At 33.6% G+C, this 23708-nt stretch overlaps 2 protein-coding genes and 1 pseudogene across 18 annotated transcripts in view; 2 read left to right on the forward strand and 1 right to left on the reverse strand.

Moving 5' to 3' along the window:
* Positions 1-23708, reverse strand: part of LOC117920112 — an 81024-nt gene that overhangs the window by 29720 nt on the left and 27596 nt on the right. For 7 of the 16 annotated variants that reach the window (XR_004652202.1, XR_004652191.1, XR_004652196.1 and 4 more), the window contains 5 exons: positions 21917-22033; positions 21675-21833; positions 17581-17739; positions 17146-17461; positions 16521-17006 (listed from right to left, as the gene is read on the reverse strand). The exons of 4 other annotated variants lie outside the window; for them this stretch is intronic. Coding sequence is in view for 2 of the 12 variants with exons in the window: in XM_034837471.1 (XP_034693362.1) it covers positions 17297-17461; positions 17581-17739; positions 21675-21833; positions 21917-22033 (600 nt within the window). In the remaining 10 variants the exon portion in view is untranslated. 5 more of the 16 variants (XR_004652199.1, XR_004652198.1, XR_004652203.1 and 2 more) reach the window with 5 other exon arrangements.
* On the forward strand, positions 2659-15429 carry LOC117920114 (rhomboid-like protein 15). Of its 2 annotated transcripts, XM_034837475.1 has the most exons (13): positions 2659-2731; positions 4869-5034; positions 7695-7998; positions 8759-8791; positions 8882-8973; positions 9095-9168; positions 11356-11450; positions 11524-11593; positions 13517-13689; positions 14457-14511; positions 14608-14664; positions 14923-14994; positions 15091-15429. In XM_034837475.1, the coding sequence occupies exons 1-13, from the start codon at positions 2708-2710 to the stop codon at positions 15094-15096; spliced, it is 1221 nt and encodes a 406-aa protein (XP_034693366.1). In that variant the 5' UTR covers positions 2659-2707; the 3' UTR covers positions 15097-15429. The 2 variants fall into 2 exon arrangements, with proteins under 2 accessions (XP_034693366.1, XP_034693365.1); XM_034837474.1 differs by lacking the exon at positions 15091-15429 and having other exon boundaries at positions 14923-15006.
* LOC117920115 lies at positions 9179-11347 on the forward strand (annotated as a pseudogene).

The raw sequence follows: 23708 nt of genomic DNA on the forward strand, positions 1-23708 counted from the left end.
CGTAGACAAGAAAGTGTCGAACCACTATAAAATTCGAGTTTGAATTCTCTAACTCTATCTTTTTATTTTTTATTTTTATTATATTATGCTTGAATTTGTTGTGTTAAAAAAAATTTGAAAAACCCAATTCACTCACCCTCTTGGGTGTTTTTCTCATTTAAGCATAGCCTTTATTTTCTCACTTATAACTTTCCAAAAGTCTATTCAAATAACAACTAAGAACAAGTTTTCAAAAAAATACTACACAACAATTTCAAACAAATAAAACTATAACAACAACACAAAAAATAAATTGAGTATTCTACATATTTGTATTTTGTCTTACTAATAATGTATCCAAGCTCTGATAGGTCTTTTTGGATTTTAGGAAGTTCAACATCGTCACATTTGCTCCTAAAACTTAAATCAAATAATTTAAGTCAATTTATAATATGATTTCAAATATTATAAAATAACTTTCATTTTTATTTTATTCTTTCTATACTAAATATATTAGAGGCTTCAACATTTTTTAAAAATAAATATAATAACTTATTATCATTATTTCTTTCATATTGGTTCACAGCATAAATGACAACAATTAAGATGACTACAGGAAAAAATAAAATCAAATTAATACATAATAAATGAAAAATACTTCCACCACCACACTATCTTAACAAAATTTATCTCATATTTCAATAAATATTGCATTCTTATCTTACAAATAAACAAATACCAAATAAAATACAAACAAAATTACCTCCCAAATTCCCCACAAAATTTACTTCACATTTAAAAAAAAATTCTATTATTATCTTACAAACAAATGTCAAATAAAATACAAATATAATTACCATTCCAAATCTCTCTACATTTTCATTGGTGGCAAAATTATGAACCCCTCCATTACATCATTTTCAATGCTCAATTAAGAATATAAATACATTATTTTTCATTAATGTGATAAATTCATAAACAAAATATTGATTTTTTTTCATCAATTTCTAACAAAAAAACACAAAATATATATGTTACAATGAGACTTTTTTTTAAAAAAAAAAAACATCAACAATACTCACATTTTTTTTGTTAAGGTAGAACTACTCAAATAACTATGACACAACCATCTTTGGATTTACAAAAAATTATACACTTTTTTAGTCTTCTTTTTCTTCCTGCTTCGTTGGAATGTTAACTCCGACTCTTTTTCTTCTTTTGCCTCATTCGTTATCACTTCGAGTCTTCTTTTTCTTCTTCTTCCAAGTTCGTCTTAAATCCAGGTCTTGAACACTTCTTTCTTTGCAATTGGAAATGGGTCTTCAATACCTCCTTCTAGGTTCAACATCTCTCATTCCTCATAAAGCTTAAGTGTCGTAGGAATGAAAGATGAATTTCTCATAAGAACATGATATACAAATAGAGGGATCTCTCACTAGAAATAAAAGGATTTATCATAGGAAAAATGGACGAATTTCTCATTGGAAATAGGTAGAGGGATTTCTCATCGAAATGGAGCTCATAAATCAAGGAAATCTCACCGAAAATGGAGCTCGTAAATCAAAGGATTTCTCACCCAAAATGTGCGTCATACTTTAGTTCATAATCATTAATTAAATTGATAAGCATTTATTCATACTAATTTTGAGTAAAACCAATTACTTCCTTAAGAAGATGACCAAACAGCTATACTCACAATTTTCTTTTTATAATATAAATCCACTTGATTTTAAGGAGATCATATAATGATGCTATTAATTTGAGTGTTCAATTGATTCACTAATTTTAAACCAAATATTGACACCAAAGAAAAACCAAAACTAAAAAGTTCGAGAATTTTCCATATGTGCCTAATTTTAAACCAAAAATTAGCACCAAAGAAAAACCAAAGCCACTAAGTTTGAGATTTTTCCATACCTACCTTGTTATGCCCTCCCTCGTTAATTTTGTTTAATTATTTTTCAAATTGTTTTTATTTTAATTTGTTAATTATATTAAAATAATGTAACTTATCAATAAATAAAAGTTATAATTTATTAACAAACAAAAATCATAAATTCTTATAATTTATTTTCATGAGAAGTAATTTATTTTCTAATTTTATGTGTTAAAAGGAAAAAAAATAAAAAATAAATAAAATATTTTTATTTGATGATAAATGTCAAATTGATAATATGTATAATAAATATATCATGATTATACTAGAAAATACTAAAAACTTCTAATAATAATAATAATAACAGCAATAAGTAAAGGACTAAAGTTGAAAGAAAAAATAATAAAAAAATATTTATCATATATAAAGAAAATAATATATATATATATATATATATTATTAAAAAAATATTATTTATTATTAAAAATAATAAAAACAATATTTATATTAATATTTGCAAACCCTAAATCATGATTCTCTCTTGTTTTTATCCGAAAACACGATGCTTCCTTATTATTTATTCCAGACTTTGTCAGCATACTATAAAATTGGGAAATCCAAGGATCATTGGATATAGAATAATTGAAAGGAATGTACCTTAATGTCTGCGTGGTTGGTAGAGAGTCGGGTTAAAGGGCGGACTGCCCGACCCGGAAGTTTGGTGGGGCTCCGAATGGGATTTCTAGAACACCCGACATATATAATATAATTAATTATAAATAGAGCAGTGGTTGGTGGTTACTTCCAAGAAATCAAATCACAGAGAAGAAAAACTACCGGAAAAGAAAAGAAATGAGACCCAACATTGTTTCTGAGGTAATCTCTGATCTATGTACCTTGTTTGGTTGCTGAGAAATGATGGGAAAAGCGAAGAAAATAAAATGAAAGCGTAGCACATTTAGAATTTCTCATGACTGATTGAGTTGAAAGTTCCAAGTTGTTTTGGTTTTCTTTCTTTCTTTCTTTCTTCTTCTTTGGTTTTCGCTGACAATTTCTAGGCAGACAAACGGAGAAATTAGGTTTTGAGGTTTTGTGGTTTTGTGGTTTTGTTCATTAATCGTCGGCTGTGCCAGAAAGCCCTAAGTTTCTTTCAGTTGTTAGGAACGGTATAGAAATGCGTGTTCGAGATTTGAATCGTTGACTTGAAGATTCGTGCTTTGTATTGGTGAAACGATGCTGTTTATGGATAAAGCCAATTGTTATGTTTTTTTACACCTGGCTGTGGTCGTTTTTCTGCTATTTGGTTCAATTGAGCTCCGTTTGGTTGCTGAGAAAATGTTGGTAGAAAGAAATTAAAATTTGAATCTCAGAATTTTGGTTAGTGGGGATAGAAAAATAAAACTGCTGGTGATTAGTGTAAGGCGGCATAGTGGAGTTGGGTTTAATACTTATGTGCTGGTGATTAGGAAAAACGTAGGAGATGTTAGAGCTGTTATTAAAGACATTGCAGTTGGAGAGTGAAAGCCTGATGTCAACTTAAATAATTTGATTTGTTAAACTAATCCTTTCAATTACTATTTATCAGGATAATTAAAAAAGGTTTTGATGTTTTGTCTCTTGAGGAGTTCATACATATGGATCTAAGATAATCATTTTACTGGATGATAAATGGATAGTGCTGTAATGAAGCTTCCACTGAGTGTTATTTATATGGTTACAAGGAGAGCTGCATACTGGCATTTTTTATTGTGTTGAGCAAATGTGATATTTTTCCTTTCCTAGTTGATTGGGAAAATGAATTGAAATGGATAATGTGATGCAGAAGCTTAGTAACTAGTATTAAAAACCTTCCCATATGAAGGAGCCATCAAATATGTCAGCACCTCATTGTTTGACTGAATTGCTTTGTGCTTACTGGGATTTGAATTAGGCCTTGCCTGAACTTCTGCAATGGAATATATATTCTTCTACTTTGGAGCGAATGCTACACATCCAACTCCTCATTCTGACTGGCACAGCAATGCCCTTTTTCCTTCCCTTCAAGAATAAAATACCCACTCTTCACCAATTTCAAATTTGTCTTATATATCTGCTGGAATATGTAGTTAGGACAAGTACAATTCAATTGGAACATCTACAGTTTTCCCATATTTAAAAAAGGAACTATTTTGATAAGATCATGTACCTGTAAGTGCTAATAAATACTTTTTACATCATAAAAAGTATGAAGTCAAGGATGCGTATGGGCTGGTGACCAGCCATAGCATCCCTATGTTTCCCAAAAAAGAAGTTTGGGTGGAGAATGTTCCTTCCAAGTTAGCGTTTTTTGCTTGGGAAGCGACTTGGGGAAGGGTTCTTACGATTGATAGGCTTCAAAAGAGAAGATGGCAGATGCCTAACAGGTGTTACCTTTGTGGTAGTGAGGAGGAAAATGTGAATCATCTTCTTATTCAGTGTACAGTGGCTGGAGTGTTGTGGGGGATGGTTCTTAGCCTGTTTGGAGCCCAGTGGGTTTTTCCAGAAACTGTAAAGGAGGTGATTATCAGCTGGAAGGGCTCTTTTGTGGGCAAAAAGAGGAAGAGAATTTGGAGATCCATACCGTTATTTATTTTTTGGACGGTGTGGAAAGAAAGGAATAGACTAGCATTTAGGGGGGGGGAGCTTGCTATACAGAAAATTAAATATTCTTTTGTTTGTAATTTGTGGGGGTGGGCTAAGTTGTATAATGGTGCGGAGTCCCGCTCCCTTATAGGTTTCCTGGAGTGGCTAGCCTCCAGTTGAGGGCTGGTGGGTTTTTTGTTCGTTTTTTTGGTCTTTTGTTGTGAGGCCGTCGTCGCCTCGTATACTCCCTGTGTACCTTGCGGCGTTTGCCTTTGCTAATATATTTGTGTTTACGTATCAAAAAAAAATAAATACTTTTTACATCATGTATACCTTCTTTATCATCAGTACATTTTCTTTATCTATCCAAAAAACACTAATAAATACTTTTACTTTGGTGCTGGTTTTACAGGCAGGATTGCGTACTAGGTTTGGGCAGTGGTGGGACAATATCCCTTTTCTCACTTCTGCAGTTGTGATTATCTGTTCTATTATATACTTGGTCTGCCTTTTGGTTGGGTATGACTCCTTTGTCGAAATATGCTTCTCTCCATCTGCAATTATATCCCAATTCCAAGGTAAAAACTCCAACGCATTCCTCTTAGAAAATATTAATGGAACTATTTTTTTAAGCAACTATCTCATCATCCTTCACATAATAATTTTGCTACTTCTTGCATAGTCCTGTAATTGCTTCATTGTTCACTGCAGTCCTTCATTTATGGAGTTTATGAATTATTTAAAATAAGTCCTTATTAACACTGCATCCTTTTCATTCGTGCTTTTTATAAGTAACATTTTTTGTCCTTTAGTATGCATTGCTTTTGTCTAACAGTAAATTATCCTTTACCTTTTAATTATTGCTGAGCATGTTGCATTAATATTACTAGTAGCTCATAAATGTTTCATGATCTCATTCTCTTGATGCACTTTACAAGAAGTAATTGTTTTGTATAATTTTGAGCCTAAATAAGGCCAATATGCACATTCCCTTTCTAGTACTGAAGTTTAAGAGTCTCTGCTTTTTCACTTATTCAGTATTTGCAGCCATATACAAAGAAACCTTATGATTAGAACCATTGCTGGTGCAACAAATTTATGAAGCATGTGTTGTATTTTTTGAAAAATATTTAAGTGAATGAAGCATCCAGTGTCTATGTCTGATTAGTGTCACATAGTACTAGTGTGTAATTTTATCGCAAGACAATTCTATTATGTCATTTTGAATTATTAGCATGATCATTTAGTCTAAGATAGTTATTAAATGACATTTATTGTGGAAGTGAAATGTCATGGGTTATAGGTTTATAGAAACTATAACCTGCACAAAATCCCAGATTAAGTAGCTAACTTAGTCATGATTATTCAAATAATTAAAATTTTAATTCTTAAAGTAATTAGATTTAAGTATCTTTATTTAATTCTATAGAGGGATGTATTCTTACTTTGATCAGATTCTGTATTTTGAGGGAAGGACTTTTCATCCTTCTCTTGTATCTTTACTACTATTAATACAATATTCTTCATTTTTGATAAAAAAAAATTAATTCTTAAAGCATAAAGATAATTAATATTTAACTATTTCATTTTGCTGTATAGCCACTTAATGTTTCAATTTTCATATTAACATAATGACAATGTCAACAAATGCTGATTTCTGTTCATAACTAGTCCTTTTCAAGAAACAAATCACCAATCACCTAGGCTCTGCCTCCAGGTTTCAAACACGTCTAGACTTGAAGGAATCCCCACTGGTAAACCCATATATGTAATATAAAGAAGGCCAATTTGCACCTAAGCATAGATGCCATGTTAGCCACATTCTTGGCAGTCCCTAAGAAACAACCTCACTCTTTTCCAAGTTGACATTTAACCATAAATAGCCCGAAAGCAAAGTTTATAACCAAAATATGACAACTGCTCCCCATTCACATCATAGAGTAACGAAGTATCATCAACGAATAGTAAATGAGAAATCTCCAACCCAGGATCCTTCATAGACCCCACGTTAAAGCTATGAATGAAGCTCTCGACCATTACCTCAAAAACTTGCTATACAATTATCACTTATTGCTTCCAATTCCTCTTTGTTGCGGAGTCAATTTTTTTCAGCTTTTTGTAGCTGTGGACAGGACTCCTCATCCTTCTCATGTACTTTTTGTACATATTTAATACATTTCTGTTTCCAATAAAATTAAAAAGAAAAAATGGTTTTGAGTGTGTTAATCACATTTTATTTTGTTTAATGTGTTAGGGTTTTCATTAGGAGCAGGAAGTGTATAGCAAAGTGCCAGGTTTGGAGGATAAAATTGTAGAATAGTTTACAGCAATTTGGAGTTTCAAAAATGTCATTACCTTTCATTCTAACATAAGTAGAAAAGTGAAGGTTAAAAGGGTAATTTCAACTTCCATTTTGCCACTATTCAGCCAACCAACTTGTCAATCTATCTATCTATCTCTATTAAAAACACCCTTAATTGCATTGTAACTTCATAAGTTGTTACAATGCCCCTCCAATTGGATTGAAACTTTTTTGCCATGGAGATCTACTCTCTCTCTAACACTAATATTAAAACAACCTTAATTGCATGATAACTTCATAAGTTGTTATAATGCCTCTCCAATTGGATTGAAAATTTTCTATCATGGATCTTCTCTAGGAATATATTCCTTGTGTAAATGGTTGGGTACTACATTCAGAAGTAGTCTATAATCAAGGATAATCTGCATTTTGAGCTGTTGCCTAAATCTATGGGTTCTTAATGTTGGGTTGGGCTTGGCCTAGCTCATCCAAAGTCAACCGCCAAAACCTTGAGCCTAGCTCAATCCGGCCAAGCAGCCTTTGTTCAGCCTAGTTAAAGTTATGCCAGAATATGCAGCCTCGAGCTAGCAGCCTTATATTGCATTTTCCAGTGCTGATTTTGTTAGTTAAAATGTCCATGATTACAAAAATCTGAATACAATTCAGTGCTTAGTCCTTGACCAGATCTGATTGTTGATAGAAGTTTCACTGTTTTATTGCAAAGCGAAAGAAAAAAAAAACTGTGAAGGGCGAAATAATTGCGGACATTTTGTAGTCTTTGTTTGTTTTTTTCCCCTGTTCGTCTTACTTCCGATGTAATGCATTTGTCATACTTAATAATTCTTGGTCTTCAAAAAATGATTTATGTCTGTCTTGTATGCAACTGTAATTAGTGGTGCCCTTATGGTCATGGATCTTACTCTTTTTCTCTGGCAGTATACAGGATTTATACCGCCATTATCTTTCATGGTTCTCTGCTGCATGTTCTCTTCAATATGATGGCGTTGGTTCCTCTGGGTTCTGAGCTGGAGAGAATCATGGGATCTGTTCGCTTGTTTTACATGATAGTTTTATTGGCAACAAGCAATGCCATTTTCCATGTTCTTATTGCATCACTGGTAGCCTATAATCCTTTTTATTCATATCACTATCTCATGAACGAGTGTGCAATAGGCTTCTCAGGAATTTTATTTTCTATGATTGTTATAGAGACAAGTCTGAGTGGAGCTCAAACTAGAAGGTTAGTTTTCTCCATCTCGATCATTAAGTACTTGTTTGGCATTCCATCCGGGTTCATATGCTGAGACTTTTAATTCTTGAGAGCTGAAATTTCCTTGAATTGGCATTCTCATTGGTCAAAGTATATGGAATTTTGAAATAGCACTTAACTCTTACTTTCCACTTTTAGTAAAGTTCATTTTTTCTGCATCTGCATCTGCATCTTCTTGAAGTAACCTCATAATTTAGCAATTCTGCATCTTTTTGAGCAAGAGAGAAGAACCAAATTTTTTTGCTCGTTCTAAAATGACATAAACATCCCTGAATATTTTACCAGTCTCTTTTAAAAAAAAAAAAAATGCAAAACTAGTTATTTCATAAATCATCTAAAGTGTTCCCCTTTTTATGAAATAAACTAGAACTTAGATAAGAAATTAGCATTTCTGACACGGTTAAGACCAGAAGGAATCATCCACACCTGCTGCAAAAATGGGAGTTAGAACTCCTATGTTTTGCACAGGATATTTGCAGAAACTGTGATCTCTGCTAATGTTGTCAACAGTCTAGTATCAGCCGATGCCTGGGAATTGAGAATTTGCAACTTAAGTGTTGAATCTTGTGCACCTGCAAGATTAGATGTACACATGTAAACACATTCGCATGCATTTCTGTGAAGAGTGAATTCTTTGATGCAACTAATTAATTTTGAGTTTTGATTTCTCCAATAGACGGTATGAAGTTATTTCAATCTTCAACTACTGATCACGTCTTCTTTCCTGCAGTGTGTTTGGACTCTTTAATGTTCCTGCTAAATGGTAAATGTAGCAACATGCTTGCTGATGTTTCCTTTTATTCATTTAGAATTCCTTTAACATGTGGCATTTTATTTGAAATTGTTGTTTCAGGTATGCATGGATCCTATTGGTAGTGTTCCAGCTTCTTATGACGAATGTCTCATTGCTTGGACACCTATGTGGCATTTTGTCCGGATTTGCATGTCTGTTTCTCCATTGTGTTTAAATACATTACTAACTTCGTGACTCTATTCTTTTGGCTTGTTAATATTTTGAAGGAAGCTAGTAGAAATTCTAAAACAGAAAATGTTTTCTGTGTTTCAGATACTTATGGGTTATTCAACTTTCTAATACCTGGAACCTCATTCTATTCTGCCATTGAGTCATCCTCATTACTTGTAAGTACTTCTTCAGGAACTGGATTTGTTGATGAAATAATTCTTCCGTCCAGTTTTTCTATAGAGTTCATGCCCTATATTATCCTTTGGACTCTACCCATATCTCACATGTTTACCATCTGAGCTATATATGTACTTGGGTTTCTGTAATTTGCTGTGATATCTTTCATGAGGCCTCTTGGTCTGGTCAAAATCTTAGTGCAGTTTTAGAGTGATTTGGATACCATATGGAAATGAATATCTCCATTTTTGTACCATAGTATTTAAAGGCAATAAATGATACTTTAGAGTGGAGATGGAATTAGTGGTAGGGACATAAATGGACATTATTTCCTGGAATTATAACTACGGTGCTGTGCCCTTAATATAATGAACTCCTTCACATGGAGGATAAAATGCCATAGAATGATTTCATTTCCATGATTACAGTGTTGTGCCCTTAACATAATGTACTTATTCAAATGGTGATAAAATGCCATAGAATGATTTCATTTCCATGAGACATCAAAATCTGCCTCTGGTTATGATATCAATTTCATTGTTTAAATATCCAAATGGTAGATTTGGGACAAATATAATTAATGGTGGCCTTTTCACACAACAAAAACGCAGGATTGTATTTTGTGTCCATATGTTTGAATTCTACGGAAAAAAGTTTGCTTATTATATGGAATGCAGCAGAGTGGAGCAGTGCTCCATTCTTTCTGACACATCCTTTTGCATTGGTGGTGAAAGGATTTTCACAATCCCATTCATTATTTTGTATGTACACAAGCCAAAGCCCATAGCATTAGGGACATCTCCGGGGCACAGATGCATGGAGAATGCATAGCTGGTATAGAATCTTATGGAACTGGATTTGATTCTGCAAGTGGTTCAGTATGAACAGTGAATTTTTGTATGAAAGGATTAGAATTGCTTATAGGAGAGGAGAGAAAAACAAAGTAATCCTAAGAACACCTTCAATCCACTGTTCATTGATAGATGACATTTTGTATTAATCATCTCATGCCAAAAGCAACAAAAGATGAGTCTTTTTTCCTTCTCCCAAACCATTGGAGTGCCTAGTGGCTAAAGGAGCAAAGTTCATTTTCCTTTTGAGTAGAGCGTTGCATAAAAAGGTCTGGCCAGTCACAGTATATTCTGTCACTAAGAGCATTGGTCAAATTGTGCTGGAAATAATCTAGTAATTAGATGGATAAATTATATGGCTGATTTTGAAAAATGTGATCTCTAAACTTGGTCAAGCCCTCTTATGGAATTAGCTGCACTGTTTTCCACTTATTTCCACATGCACATTAAATATAAAGTCTAAGCACTTTGTTTGGCATCATTTTAATTAAGTTGTAGGGTTGTGTTCATAAATTTTATATGTGATTTTATGGTGCTACTGAGCGGTTCTTCTATTGACCTGTAATGATAATATTGTACTATCAGGGATTTTGATGAGTTCCACAAGACTTTACCAATATCTAAAGCATTTGTTACAGGGACCCTCTGCCTCTGGTTCTGTGCCTATTTATGATTGTTATTATTATTATTTTTTTATTAAAAAAATATTATCATTTCCTTTAAAACCAGGAATGTCATTTATACAAAGTGACAACTTTCTTGTTTAAATGCTAGTGTTGAATAATAGTAAGTTTATGCCAATGTAACTTATCAAAAATAAATAAATACATAAATAAGTTTACATAAATGTAGTTAATAGAGTAGATCATTTGTTACATCTGATGGACATGACTTTAATTGAAGATGTGATTTTTGACAGGCTAATATTAGATTTTATGTTGTTGATGTCAAATACTTCATGAGGTAATTTGAATGATAATACTGATTGTTATTTTGTTAGGTTCTTGCAGAATGTAATCAAGCCTTCTTATTGATCTCTAACCCACTTCTTGATGCTTCTCCCATTCTCACCATGGAATACCTTTTTTTGTTTGCACGATAAATCATTAAGAAAATGATAAATTCTTTTCTTTGCCGAGATGAACTTGTGCAATATATCATGGTAACTATAAAAATTTAAACATGTTTTGCATTACATTGCAATTCTATGTATATTTGAGACAAACCTGTTGTTATGCTCTCTCAGTTAAAATATTTGGTCCTTGAATAAAAATATCTTTTATTTGATGGGTAGTCCCCAAATAAAATTATGAGCTTTTAATTTCTAATTTTCAGTCAAGTTGTGTGAGGCGACCAAAATTTATTTTGTGCACTGGTGGCAACCCTCAAGCTTACATTCCTACACATTCAAGCTCAAATACTTCACCCAGGTAGTTTCTCTTTTTCGCTTCTGGTTTTGTTTTTCCACCAGGAGTCCTAATTTAAGTTCTTTAAATAAAACAGTGGCTTAATATCTGGAAATATATGGAGAAACCTTTCTTCCTGGATGCCACAAAGGGGAATGTCTACCCAGGTATCAAGTCTTCCACCAAAGTAAATCTATTCTTTCACATTTTAGTGCATTATCTATGTACCTTCGCCTGCCATGGAACAAATAGTTTCCATTTTTGGCTCTTGAAGTATTTCTACATCCATGCATAGATTCAACTGTGATTAATTATGTTGCTTTAGCAAAACAATCCAATATTCTTGGAACCATTGTTCCATTCTTTACATTTAACAGTTGCAATGCAGTTTCCACTGGCTTTTGATGGTTGTGGGTCTTTCAGTTTAACCCAGTTTTGCCCATGGACTTATGGTAATTGTGGAAGCCTCCACCAAAGTGCTGAATTATCCATATCCCTAGGGCTAGGTTAAGTTTTGGCCTTTGTCATATTTTAATAGCTAAAGATTAAGGTTGCAGCTCAGGCAGGTCTGATTAGATTAGAGGTCTAACCCAAGTTCTACCCTTCACCCATAGGGCTAGATTAGAGTGATAATTATTTTAATTGAGTACATAAAAAATACACTGGTTCATACTAACTTATTTTTAATTTCTTTGAAGTCATTTTATTTCTTCTAAAAACTATATGTTTACCTAAAGAAACAAATATTTTATGATACTCAAGTGTTCAAATACATGACATTTATCCTTTGTTAAGATATGCAACTTTTTCACTCTATAAATCATATACTTATCTTGCATGGGTTTGGGTGTGGTTGTGCATAGGTGTATGATCCTCCACATCTCCAAATTTTAGGATATGGAGACTCGGGTAAAAGGAATATAAATAATGGGTATAGACACTTGGACACAAAAAGGAAAAAATAATTAGAAATTGTAGAAGAAGAGAGATGGAAGAATGAAAGGTATAAAAAAAATTTCCTTGATCTATAGCTTGTACAGTGACTGACATATATATACAAAATTCCTAACACCTAAATTAGGAACTTTCCCAACATCATGACTTTCCTAATCTCAATCTTCCATAAAAATTAATCAAAAGAAAAGATATTCTTGATAAAAAAATACTCCCCTTTTCTTTTTGTCTCTATTTTTTCTTTCTCATCCTTAAATATCATGTAAAAATTCATTTCCCAACCAACTCCATTTTTATAAGTAACTACTAGCAAAGAAAGTTGAAAGTAAAAAAATGAAATCGATTAAAACCGAATTGTCGTATCCAAACCAAATAGGAGTATCTAACAAGAATCACTTGCCTACATCCATGTCATATGGTGTTGACATGACACTAGGTGAAGTCAAGAGAGTCCGGGCATCATAAGTTTTCATGTATGTATTCTTCTAATAATCTTTTGAGTTTTAAGTGATGGTTTATTGCATGTCATAACCCCCATTAAAATTTCATTTCAGAATTTCATGTTTTAATAGTAATTGTCATCTTACTATTGCGCCTTTGTGGGTAAGAGGAGGGAGAAGGCTTGGAGGACTGCCCTTTTATGCTTATTGTGGACCTTATGGAAGGAAAGAAATGAAAGAGCGTTCAATGATTTTGAATGGTCAAACCAAGCTTTAAAACTTTCCTTTTTGTATACTCTTGTAAATTGGGCTAGGGTGTTTGTGGAGGATCATACTTAGTCTATGATTGACTTTATAGAATGCTTTATGTCTAGATAGGGGAAATGTTTTTTTTTTTTTTTGTCTTTTTTGCCTAGCTTTTTGGCATTCTGTTTGTATACTTCGTGTGTACTGTATTCACCATTTCTAGGCGCTTCTAATACAAGCTCTATTTACCTATCAAAAAAATTAGTAATTTTCATCATTTTCTTTGGAAAATTTTCAATATTGATATTTCCATATTCCAGTAGTAATATATGCATCTATATCAAAATTTCAATCCTTGATTAGGCATGACCACATGGGGATGTTGTATTTATATGCTTTCTATTTGTTAGGATTTCTTCTTGTACTAAGAAGTTGAGTAATAACATGTAGGCATCCCAAGAGAGTTCCAGGTTTCCTGGGAGGGGAAGGACTCTAAGTTCAAGCCAAAGTCAAACTACTCCTTCTGATTCTACTCTAGAGGCTAGACTATTGGATAATAGCAACCTAGACCATTCTTTAGATGTGGCAGCAAATACGACACAACAACAGGTACTGGATGAAAGGTATGGGAAGAATTTTTTGGTGCATGCTCAATACATTAATGTGTATGCTTAAGACTAACTTGCTCATTTTGTATCCCAGATAAATTGATACAAGGCAATTAACTCTAGCTTGCTCATGGAATTCTTGTTTTACTGCTCAGGAAATCTTACCTAGTATCTAAAATGAGTAGCTGTGATCCCTAAAAATTTGGATGAATAAAAGAATGGTTGTTTGCATATGCTTATATTTTGTACCTTAAAAAAGGTTATGTTTTTTATTGATGAAAACATAAACAACTGATGTCAGACAATCACAGGGAATTTTAGGTTGAATGTATTGGAACTATGTACACAAGTATGCTTCATTGGAAACAAAATTAGAGCCCATGAAAGGTGGGAAAAAATGAAGTTCTGAAAAGAAAATATGGATTTCTGAACCCAATGATAAGAACAGGATCTCTGGTTGTGGGGCTGAAAGGAGTGAGGTGTGGGGAAGGTGGGAGTTGTTGGGATTTGTTTGAACTCAACTTCTTGCAAACATAGCAGTGAGTTATGTTTACAAATTGCCAAAATAGAAATGAATCTAAATGACCCAACAGCATTTTCCCCCATGAAATTTTGGCAGAGAACTCACCTGAGTTCTGAATTGCCTTATAATTGATGCTGAGAACATGTCACAGGCTCTACCAAATGCATTCCAGTGTGATGAATTATGATGATCAACAGGAATGCTTCCCTTTTGTGGAGTTGAACAACTCTCTTATGTTATTAATTTATTGATGTTTCAGGCGGTCATCTGTAGATAGTGCTGCTGCAGTTGCAAGAGGCAATGCACACCATCAGGTTTTGCTTTTTCTTTAGAATAATTCAGATTGCTTCCCATGTTCCCTTTACAGGTTGATGATTCTTAAATACTTACTGTTTGTCGTCGGGATGCAGGATTCATTGGCGTCTGAAGAAGACATCCAAAAACTTGTATCAATGGGTTTTGAAAGGGTAAAAATCAGGACCAACTTTGTGCTGTGTTCTTTTCATGTTTCTATTTTGAATTCTTGTCTCTCTTTTTCTATTATAATATTTTTAACACTTCAGGTGGTTGTAAGTTACTCAAATAAGGTGGTCCACAATTTGCGTAGGCATAATACATAGAAACATAGCTGAGAAACCATGTGATGAAGCTAACTCATTAAAAAACACGTATGCATCCAGTTGAGTTGCAAGGGATTCTAAAGTGAGAATATGGATTTGTTTCAGACACAGGTAGAAGTTGCCATTGCAGCCTCTGATGGAGATCTAAATATAGCGGTTGAAATTCTGAGCCAACAGGTGTGTATTTGAGACTTTGATTGTCTTCATCTCATTGGCCATCGGTCACTTCTGTTTATTATTTGGGGACTAAATCCATTTGATCTGAATTTGCAGGGGTAGAGAAGCAAGAGGAGATGTCTGCTTATCCTACTGATTGCCCATCTCATCATGTCTGCTTGGGTTAATCTCTTTACTCTCTTCTGTAAATTGCTCTGCTTGGGGGGTTGGGTTTGGATGGTGTGGTTTCTGAATAGAAAAAAATCTGTACCGACATTTTACCAACAGAAAAGCTCAAGATAATTAACGAAGTTCACAGCAACCATGCAAGTTGTACTGCATCTTAAAAATTCATATTGATTTTAGTGCATTAGGGTTAGGGTTTAATTTTTCCTGGATTAGCAGCGGCCAGAAGTTTCTATTCAAAGTTATACTAGAGTGCAAATATTGGCCATACTTTTTTTGACTTTTATTTTTCTGCCTAGAAAAGATGATCTGATTTTCTGTTGGAAGTTATGATACCTTCTATCTCCCCTCATTTCTGGGAAAACGGGAAATAGATTAAAATTAAAATAAAAAATAAATATTATTATTAAATATTAATTATCTTAGTAATATTTTTTCCATTAATATTATACCTATTATTAGAATTATTGTTGACATTATTAATATTTTATTAATTTTATATTTATTATTATAATGTCAACTATTTTTTTTTTTTTTAATTCACAGACTGGTAAATTTCATTATAAAATTCATTCATGATGCGTTATTGCTCCCTTTGGCTTGTTACGTATTTTCGATTTCAACCCTTAAGAGTAGGTTTGAAAGTAATTTTTGAAAACACTATTTTTGAAAAAACATTAAAATGGTGTTTGTTTTTTGACTGAATAGAAAAAGTTAAAATATTTATCTTTTTTTATTCAGTTAAAAGTAACTCACTGATATCAACCAACATAATTAAACTAAACTTATAACAAATTTACTTTAATTATGTTGATTAATATCAACAAAGTATTTTTACCTTAATAGAAAAAATTAAATATTTTGACTTTTTTTATTCAGCCAAAAAACAAACACTATCTAAGACTTTATTTAATAATGATTTTAGAAAACGTTTTTAATATTTCTAATATTTAAAATTTTTTAACATTAAGTGTTAAAAATGTTTATTCTAAAAGTATGTTTGACAGTGATTTTTTAAAAGTATTTATATTATTTTTAATATTTAAAAAATAAAAATTTTAAATATTAAAATTACTTCTTAGAATTACTATCAAAACGGATTCTAAGCATATAATAAAATTTAAGAAACACATTTTAAATTTCAAAAAAGAAAAATCACTTATAGTATTAAAAAATCATTTATAATTTTTTAAAAAAAAATATTTGATAAATGATTTTTCTAAAAACACTTTATAAAAAAACACTTAAAAACCCACTCTTAGCCTATTGTTCTATTTCCCTATCAAAAAATAATAAACAAAGCAAGAATGAGTTCCAGGGAAACATACCATAGCAATTCAGCAAAATTCCGAAGCGGAAAATTAAGTCGGAAAAGTAATCAATAAAAAGTTTAAGGCGTTGAGTTAGAAAAATACTAAAATTGACCATAAATTATTGCAGCTTCCCTCCTTCCAAAAGTTGCCAGGATAATATGTATGCACATGCATTACACCAAAAAGGAAAGAGCCTAGCCATTCTCTAGACCAAACCCCTTTACAGCTACAATACTGAAAACTCTTTCTCTTTTAATTTCTTTTTCCTTTAGATCTATTTATTCACTGCAAAGGTGGAAAACTCATGGCCTTTCATAGTAGATTTTGCAGTTAACACCCCCAAACATTCGCTCCAGCTTTCCTGGAAGTGTTTATAGGTGAATCACCAGCAACTCACCCAGTATTCTGTGTGTTCTCTTCTGTGATCTCTGTGTTCATATCATTAGATGCAGACATGGAACGTAAAAAAATCTCCATTGTCCTTGTGACAAATCTCACAGTAGTTGGTGAATCACCACCCATCCTCAGTTTATCCTACAAGAGACACCGAAGGTAACAACCTCTATCATTTGGTAAGGTAGATCCTACAGATTTGAGACGGACAGAAAAGACAACAAAAAAAGAAAGGCGGTAGCCCAACGCAAAGTAACTTTAAGGGGTGGGGATTTTGGACCTGAACCTTGGGGATATTTTCATTCATCTCTTCCAACTTATAGAATATAGCAATCACATTGAGTTGGTAATGTCACCATGTCACTTCGTGCAATCCTTCATGGATGAAGCTCTGTAAGAATTGTGCAGTTGCTCTATCCACTAAGCATGCCCTATGAAAACATACAGATCCTAATGTAAAATGAGTAGCAAGTATGACTTACAGAACCCAAGTGACCATAGTGGCCGCATTTGTAGCAAGAAGCTTGTCGTGGTATATCTGGGAAATCAACACAGCAAAGATGGCCAAATCTCTTGCACACATAACACTGTATTTCCTGCTCATCCAAAATTCTCATAAAACAAGATTCCAAAACCATTTTCAGCTGGACTTTTCTGACGTGTTCCATCCTGACTAAGAAAAAAGACGAACAAGGCCACAGAATATCATACAAACCTTCAGATCATCAGAGGAATACTCGTTCCTACAAAAAAGCATATCATGCCCTGAACCTCCGCATCTTAAACATATCATGGAACTTGGACAGTTCCCTTGGTTTTTCTCTGGACAACTTCTGGTATGCTGACTTCTTTCATAGACAAAGCAATTACGAGCCTGCTGAGATACCACAGATGATTAAAACATCATACTGAGTAAACTATATTAAAATAATCAAAATTTCCTACATCTGGCAGAAGTACCTCACAGTAAGGATTCATTGGGAAAGCTACGACAGCTTTCTCCTTTTTTCAATGTTAGGCAAATTGCAAATGTTTATTAAAAGGAAGAGCACAATTGGAGTGCAACCCAATCACAAGGTATGTATGAGACCAAGGACTTCATAAAGAGAAATAGAAGCCACATCATAACGGCCTAAAGTCAACTCAAGCTATCAATAAAGTTTGTCTTTAAGAATCAGATCTTTTAAAGTCAATTCCAAACTAGTCTCCCAAAATCCTACAATTCTGCCCTTCCTGATGCTCCAAAAGCAAGCATAAGAAGGTCATCCTCCAAGCCTTCTTACAACCTCTTTTGATTGAACAAGGAGAACACCAAGGAACCCAAGCTGTTGGCCCCCACACAATGGTTAGCTGACTCTGGTCTTTGTATTAAACGACTTCACTTAACAAAAATTCACCCTTGTCAAACAAGTTGATCAGTTGTAATAGATAATACCCATTTTAGAAGGACCCCCAACATCCCTAATTTACTTAGCTGAAAACTAAGAAAAAACTCACGTAACTCAGATTTGTAAAAGGACTCTCCATGTCAACAGATCTTCACAACCCCATGTGCAATCATAGGGTGAATAGGCCACAAAAAAGACTGCATTAACTCTGATTCTGAATCAATGAAACTCCTCCAGAACCCAAGCCTCGCCCCACAACAAAGAGGAACTAAACAAAATGCCCACAGAAAAACCTGAACACATGATGAGCAACTGCCCACTGTACAACAAAGTAAAGAGACCACCTTGGTCCACGTTCTCCACCAGGATTGACCCACAGTCCTCAATTGATATTTAGACCAGGCACCACCCCAGGACACAAGAGAGTCTACATAGACGTATCAACTGCTAACTGTTCGGTTCACAAAACAGAAGTGAATCATCAGTAAGAACTGAAACCTCCACTTCTCCCCAACCCCCCTGGGCACCACTCATGAATTGAAAAATCTCAAAGCCTTCATCACTAGAATGGATAAATAGGGAGAAAGAGGATCCTCCTGCCTCAACCTTGTCAAGCTTTGGAGGAACTGATTAGGGTCCTATTCACCAAGACCAAAACCCTAACCAATGAGATGCAAAACCTAATCCATCCACTGATAAGTGAGAGAAAAAAGAACAAAGGAAAGAAAGAAACATCTAATCCATCCAAGTCATTTCTGACAGCAACACATTCTGCTCATGCTCAAAAAAGCAACAAATCTGAATTTACGTGATAATAAGTTTTTTAATACCCACTTATGTGGTGCTAAAACTCTCAAGAAGTAACCTCATTCTCAAATAAAAGAGCATCCAGGATCTGCTTTCCCTCCAAAAGGGCATTCTAAAAATCAAACACCACTTTCTCATTTATCTTCTTTAGATTATTAGTCAAAAATTTTGTGAAGAAAAAAATGAACAAAGCCACCCAGCAAAATAATGGGCTAAAATACTTAGTATCCTCCATCCTTTTCTTATAAACCCAAACTAAGAATGTACATTTAGATCACTCCAGATGACCCAAATGTATAGAAATGATGAAGAAAAAGCCCTAAATGTCCCTAGACCATGACATTGCAACAAAATGTAATGGGAATCCTATCTGAACCTGGGGCTTTATCCCCATTCAGGTCAACTAAAGACACCAATATCTCCTCTTTGCTGAAAGAACCCTCTAGAGTTTGGCCACTCTACCTATCAGTATGGTAAAAAAATCTTTTCTTTTTTTATTAATACATATCAGAAACATAATATATCATTTCTATTAATTAAAAAGATCAAGAAGGCCAAGACATCCTTCCACAATGTACAAACTTAGATCAAGAAGGGGAATGAAATCCTTATAATGAACCATATAGTTGAACAAATGAGAGAATGAACCACATTTTCTAAGAACTATGTTGATCACTTGCAAAATCATGTCCAAGGGACCCTAATCTAGCACTTTTTCACTGGCAACAACCAACTCTACCTCAGCCTCTATAATGATATGGTGTATAAATAATAAAATAAATTATACTAATTTTCCAAAATTTCCAAATACCCAACAAAAATAAAATCGCTCAATCCATGTGGCTACATGATATTGCTCAAGAAGAAACCTTACATCCTTTTTGACATCTAACTCTATCTAGAATAATAAGGTAAGACAAAATGTTTTATGTAATCCATCTACCTACCATAAACCTCCTTTATCTATGTACCTATTGACATTTGACTGACCTTGCTCTTGCCACAACATTTGCACCTTTCCTTTTAAACTTTGTCAGAGTAGTTTTCCACATTGAATGGAGACTTTGGATGGTCTAGAGGAATCTTAACCAAGGAAAATCCAAGGCCAATCAGTTAACAACTATCAATTAGCATGTTTTATGTAATGGAGTTGTATCACTACTAAGCTGAGGAGTTTAGATAGCTAAATTTGTTCCAAAAAACTAAAGAGTTTAGGAATCCTGAATTACAAATTTACAACTAATCAAGCTGACCCTCTGAAAGAACAAGTTCTGTGCTTAGAAGACTTTGTAATAAGAAAAATGAATTTATAGATAACAAAAATACACAAGATATATACAACAGGTGTCAAAAGGCTAGAGAAAACACAAAAAACTACTCCCTTCCTCAGTAAGATTCCAACCAATTTATGAAATCAAAGCATTGCACCTTTTTCTATGTACATCCTAACCTATGGTAAGAGGTTATTTAGGAATGAGCACTTCAATGTTTGATCAAGCCACTCCTCATTTTTGTTCAGTATTTGATTCATTTATTCCCATATTGTCCTAAAAATGCCTTGTTTTTCTTCTACAAAAGAACCATGCTAGCTTGAAAGAGTCTCCCACACCATGGAAGGTAGTACCCAAACAATGTCAAATGAAGAGAAGAGCAACTGTCATAACACTGTTGATTTGATATAGTGAAGGAAATTCAGATCAATTAAATCCTCATCATCTTTTACATAGGAAACATTTGTTCATCAACAACCACCCTCTTCTCAAAGTTAATATAAAGTCAACACTTTTCCCAAATTAGCTTCCCAAGAAAAAAAACTCGCTTTAAACGAGACTCATAAATTCTAAATAATGCTCATTGGGAAAGGAATTGAATTCCCCAGCTTGGAATAGAATAAAAAAATTTGACAGAAAAAACTTCATTCCTTAGAGTCCATTCAAACCACTCTATCCATTTCTTCCCTAGTCACCGACTTTCTTGCAATCTTGAGCAAAAAGTCTTTTGAATTTTCTTGCTTTGAATCGTTTAAGTGTGTACAGAAGCAAGAATTTCAATGACCAACCCCTCCCTCTTCCCATCCACACTACATACCTATTGCATCGGTCTCATCTATGCAATCAATCAACCATCTCACTAACTATGACCTTTTCTCCAAAGCCCCGTCTCCAAAAGAAAGTCTCATTTAATCTTCTTGAGCCTCACTATAACCTTGGACGTAAAGTAGATAGGCAGGCTGAACACCCCACCCCACCCCACCCCCCGCCTAATTGCCTTCTCCAAACGACAATCTTTCGCATCCCATCCCATAATGACAATGAACTGAGGGGAGCAGAACCTAAGGGGAGTAACACAAACCACTTTATGCATCTAGAATGATAGAATAAATTTAAAGATAATTCTTGAATGAGTAAAGAACCACATGAATTTGAGAAGGCAAAAGTATCTTTCCATGTCATACTCTTCATTGGGTGTGATTTAAATACTGCTTAGCAAAGAATTTCTTTAGCAACAAAAATAAATTCTTCAATTAGAAAATAGATGCATACAAAGTTTAACATCAAAACACTAAAGAAATCTGAGTCAGGCAGAATGATTTTATGAAGTAATGTTACAAAACCTGTTTGCAATGATTCCCACTATGCTTAAAGCTCCCACAAAGGAAGCATGGTTTCTTCTGCTTTTCTGCAGAACAGGCAACTGCTGTTTGAGCTTCTTCTCCACTATTGTGGCACATTCTCCAGCTACTTTCTGGAGGATCAAAACATCTAGGTGCTTGCTGGTAAAAGAAGTGAAAGCAAAGTAAATACCATTATCATAAATTTTTGGAAATATTATTTTGAATTTAATTTCTCAACTTACAAGAAGTTTCTGCAGCACGATATTGTCTTTTATATCAATGGATTCAATTTGGAATAATTTCACTGTATCAACACTCCTGCATGTGTCCACCTGCTTCTGTTCTCTCACACTATCAACCTAAAGTAAGAGAAATGTAACAAAGGTCATTTCAAACCAGCAAGCTCCACTTCTTGGTGGCCTTCCTAAAAATAAGATGCATTTATATATATATATATATATATATATATATATATATATATATATATATATATATATATATATATATATACACACCCAAATTTAAAAAACAAAATGGGGGGAGAGGTGGGTGTGAGGGTTGTTGGGTAGGGTTAGTGAGCAACAAGAAAAGAAAGTCATGTAAAACTAGAGAATTCTGAAGTTGCAATTCAAACCCTTTCCTCCAACTGCATTTGAAGTTGGTCAAAGGATTATTGTTGCTTTTATCCTTGCACTGAACTTCATAATAAACAGCCACACTTTACTGAGTGCTAACACATATGTCTAGGTTAATATGAAAATAAAGGCATCAGTTAAAATGCACAAGATTAACTATGGTTGTCAGTAATTGAAAAATAATCAATAGTGAATGGAAAAGGAACACTTTTTTTTTTCTTTTGATGGGAAGGATGAGATATAATATAAAAATTTTAAACAAACAAAAAAGGTAAGAACTAAACTACTTAGGATGCCCTCTAGTGCTTCAATCTTGTCAGTGTTACTGTTTCTTGAACTCCTTCACACCCACAATCATGGATGCTGAATCTCCATAACCTCTGGGGCTGCTCAAGTCCTTGAGTTTTTCTTTCCTTTTTTTAAAAAAAAATCAAACACAATAAATTTGATTGCATGAATTACTAAGTACAATTAAGGATAAGATGTCCTTCAAAAATATACAAATCTAATAAAAAACAAAGAAAGTTAAACTGCTCTAGGAATGTTGAGTCTTCTTCTAAAGATGACAAGATAATATTCATTGCCCCTGGACATATCTGGTCTCATTCCATTGAAGCTATCCTTTTGTTTGAAATCTACTTCCCATCTCCTTCTCTTGCATCAGACCTTCTCCATGATATTGAGTTTCATATACTCATTTTCTAAAAGAGGCTATAATTGTAATTGTATACAAGTATCATCATGTACCTTCTTAGACTATAGAATTGATATATATATATATTACTAACAAGCATGTGCTATTTCTTACTACTCCAAACCAAATTCCCTCTCAAGAAAGTACAGTAGCTAGATGTTGATCTCCTATCAATAACTAATCTTGCCTCATCAACATCTGCATTAACCTCAAGTGTCATCCTCCTAGCTTTTTTTTTTACCAAAACACCACTATTAGGAATTAACTTTAGAGTATCTAAGTATCCAAGTAACTACCTCCATTTGTACGTCCTTGAGATTGTGCATTAACTAGCTCACCATACTAGGAGCATATGCTATATAAGGTCTGGTATGTAATAAGTAAATTAACTTATCTATGAAGCATTGATACCTTTCTCTCTCAACTAGAGGACTCTCTAGTCCTTCATCAAGTTTGTGACCAACCTTAATTGGTGTATTTGTTGGCTTAAACCCCAATAGTCCAATCTCTCTGAGATCTAAAATGTAATTTTTCCATGAAATCATGATTCCCTCCTTTAATCGAGCAACTTCAATACCTTGACAGCACATCCTATGTCCTTACTTGCAAACTTTTTTTTCCAATTTCTCTTTTAATCACTCCATTTCTTCTAAATCGTATCTTGTCACAATGATATCATCAACATACAAACTGAGAGTAGTCATT

Source organism: Vitis riparia, chromosome 8 (assembly GCF_004353265.1).
Source record: "Vitis riparia cultivar Riparia Gloire de Montpellier isolate 1030 chromosome 8, EGFV_Vit.rip_1.0, whole genome shotgun sequence".
NCBI classification, from domain to species: domain Eukaryota; kingdom Viridiplantae; phylum Streptophyta; class Magnoliopsida; order Vitales; family Vitaceae; genus Vitis; species Vitis riparia.

Bases quoted from the DNA above. Each gene is read 5' to 3' on its own strand.
- LOC117920114 (XM_034837474.1), top strand. From the start codon at position 2,708: ATGAGACCCAACATTGTTTCTGAG. The intron at 9,169-11,355 runs GTAAGTACTTCT...TCTAATTTTCAG, and splicing joins TTGAGTCATCCTCATTACTT to TCAAGTTGTGTGAGGCGACC. The intron at 11,594-13,516 runs GTATCAAGTCTT...AATAACATGTAG, and splicing joins AAAGGGGAATGTCTACCCAG to GCATCCCAAGAGAGTTCCAG.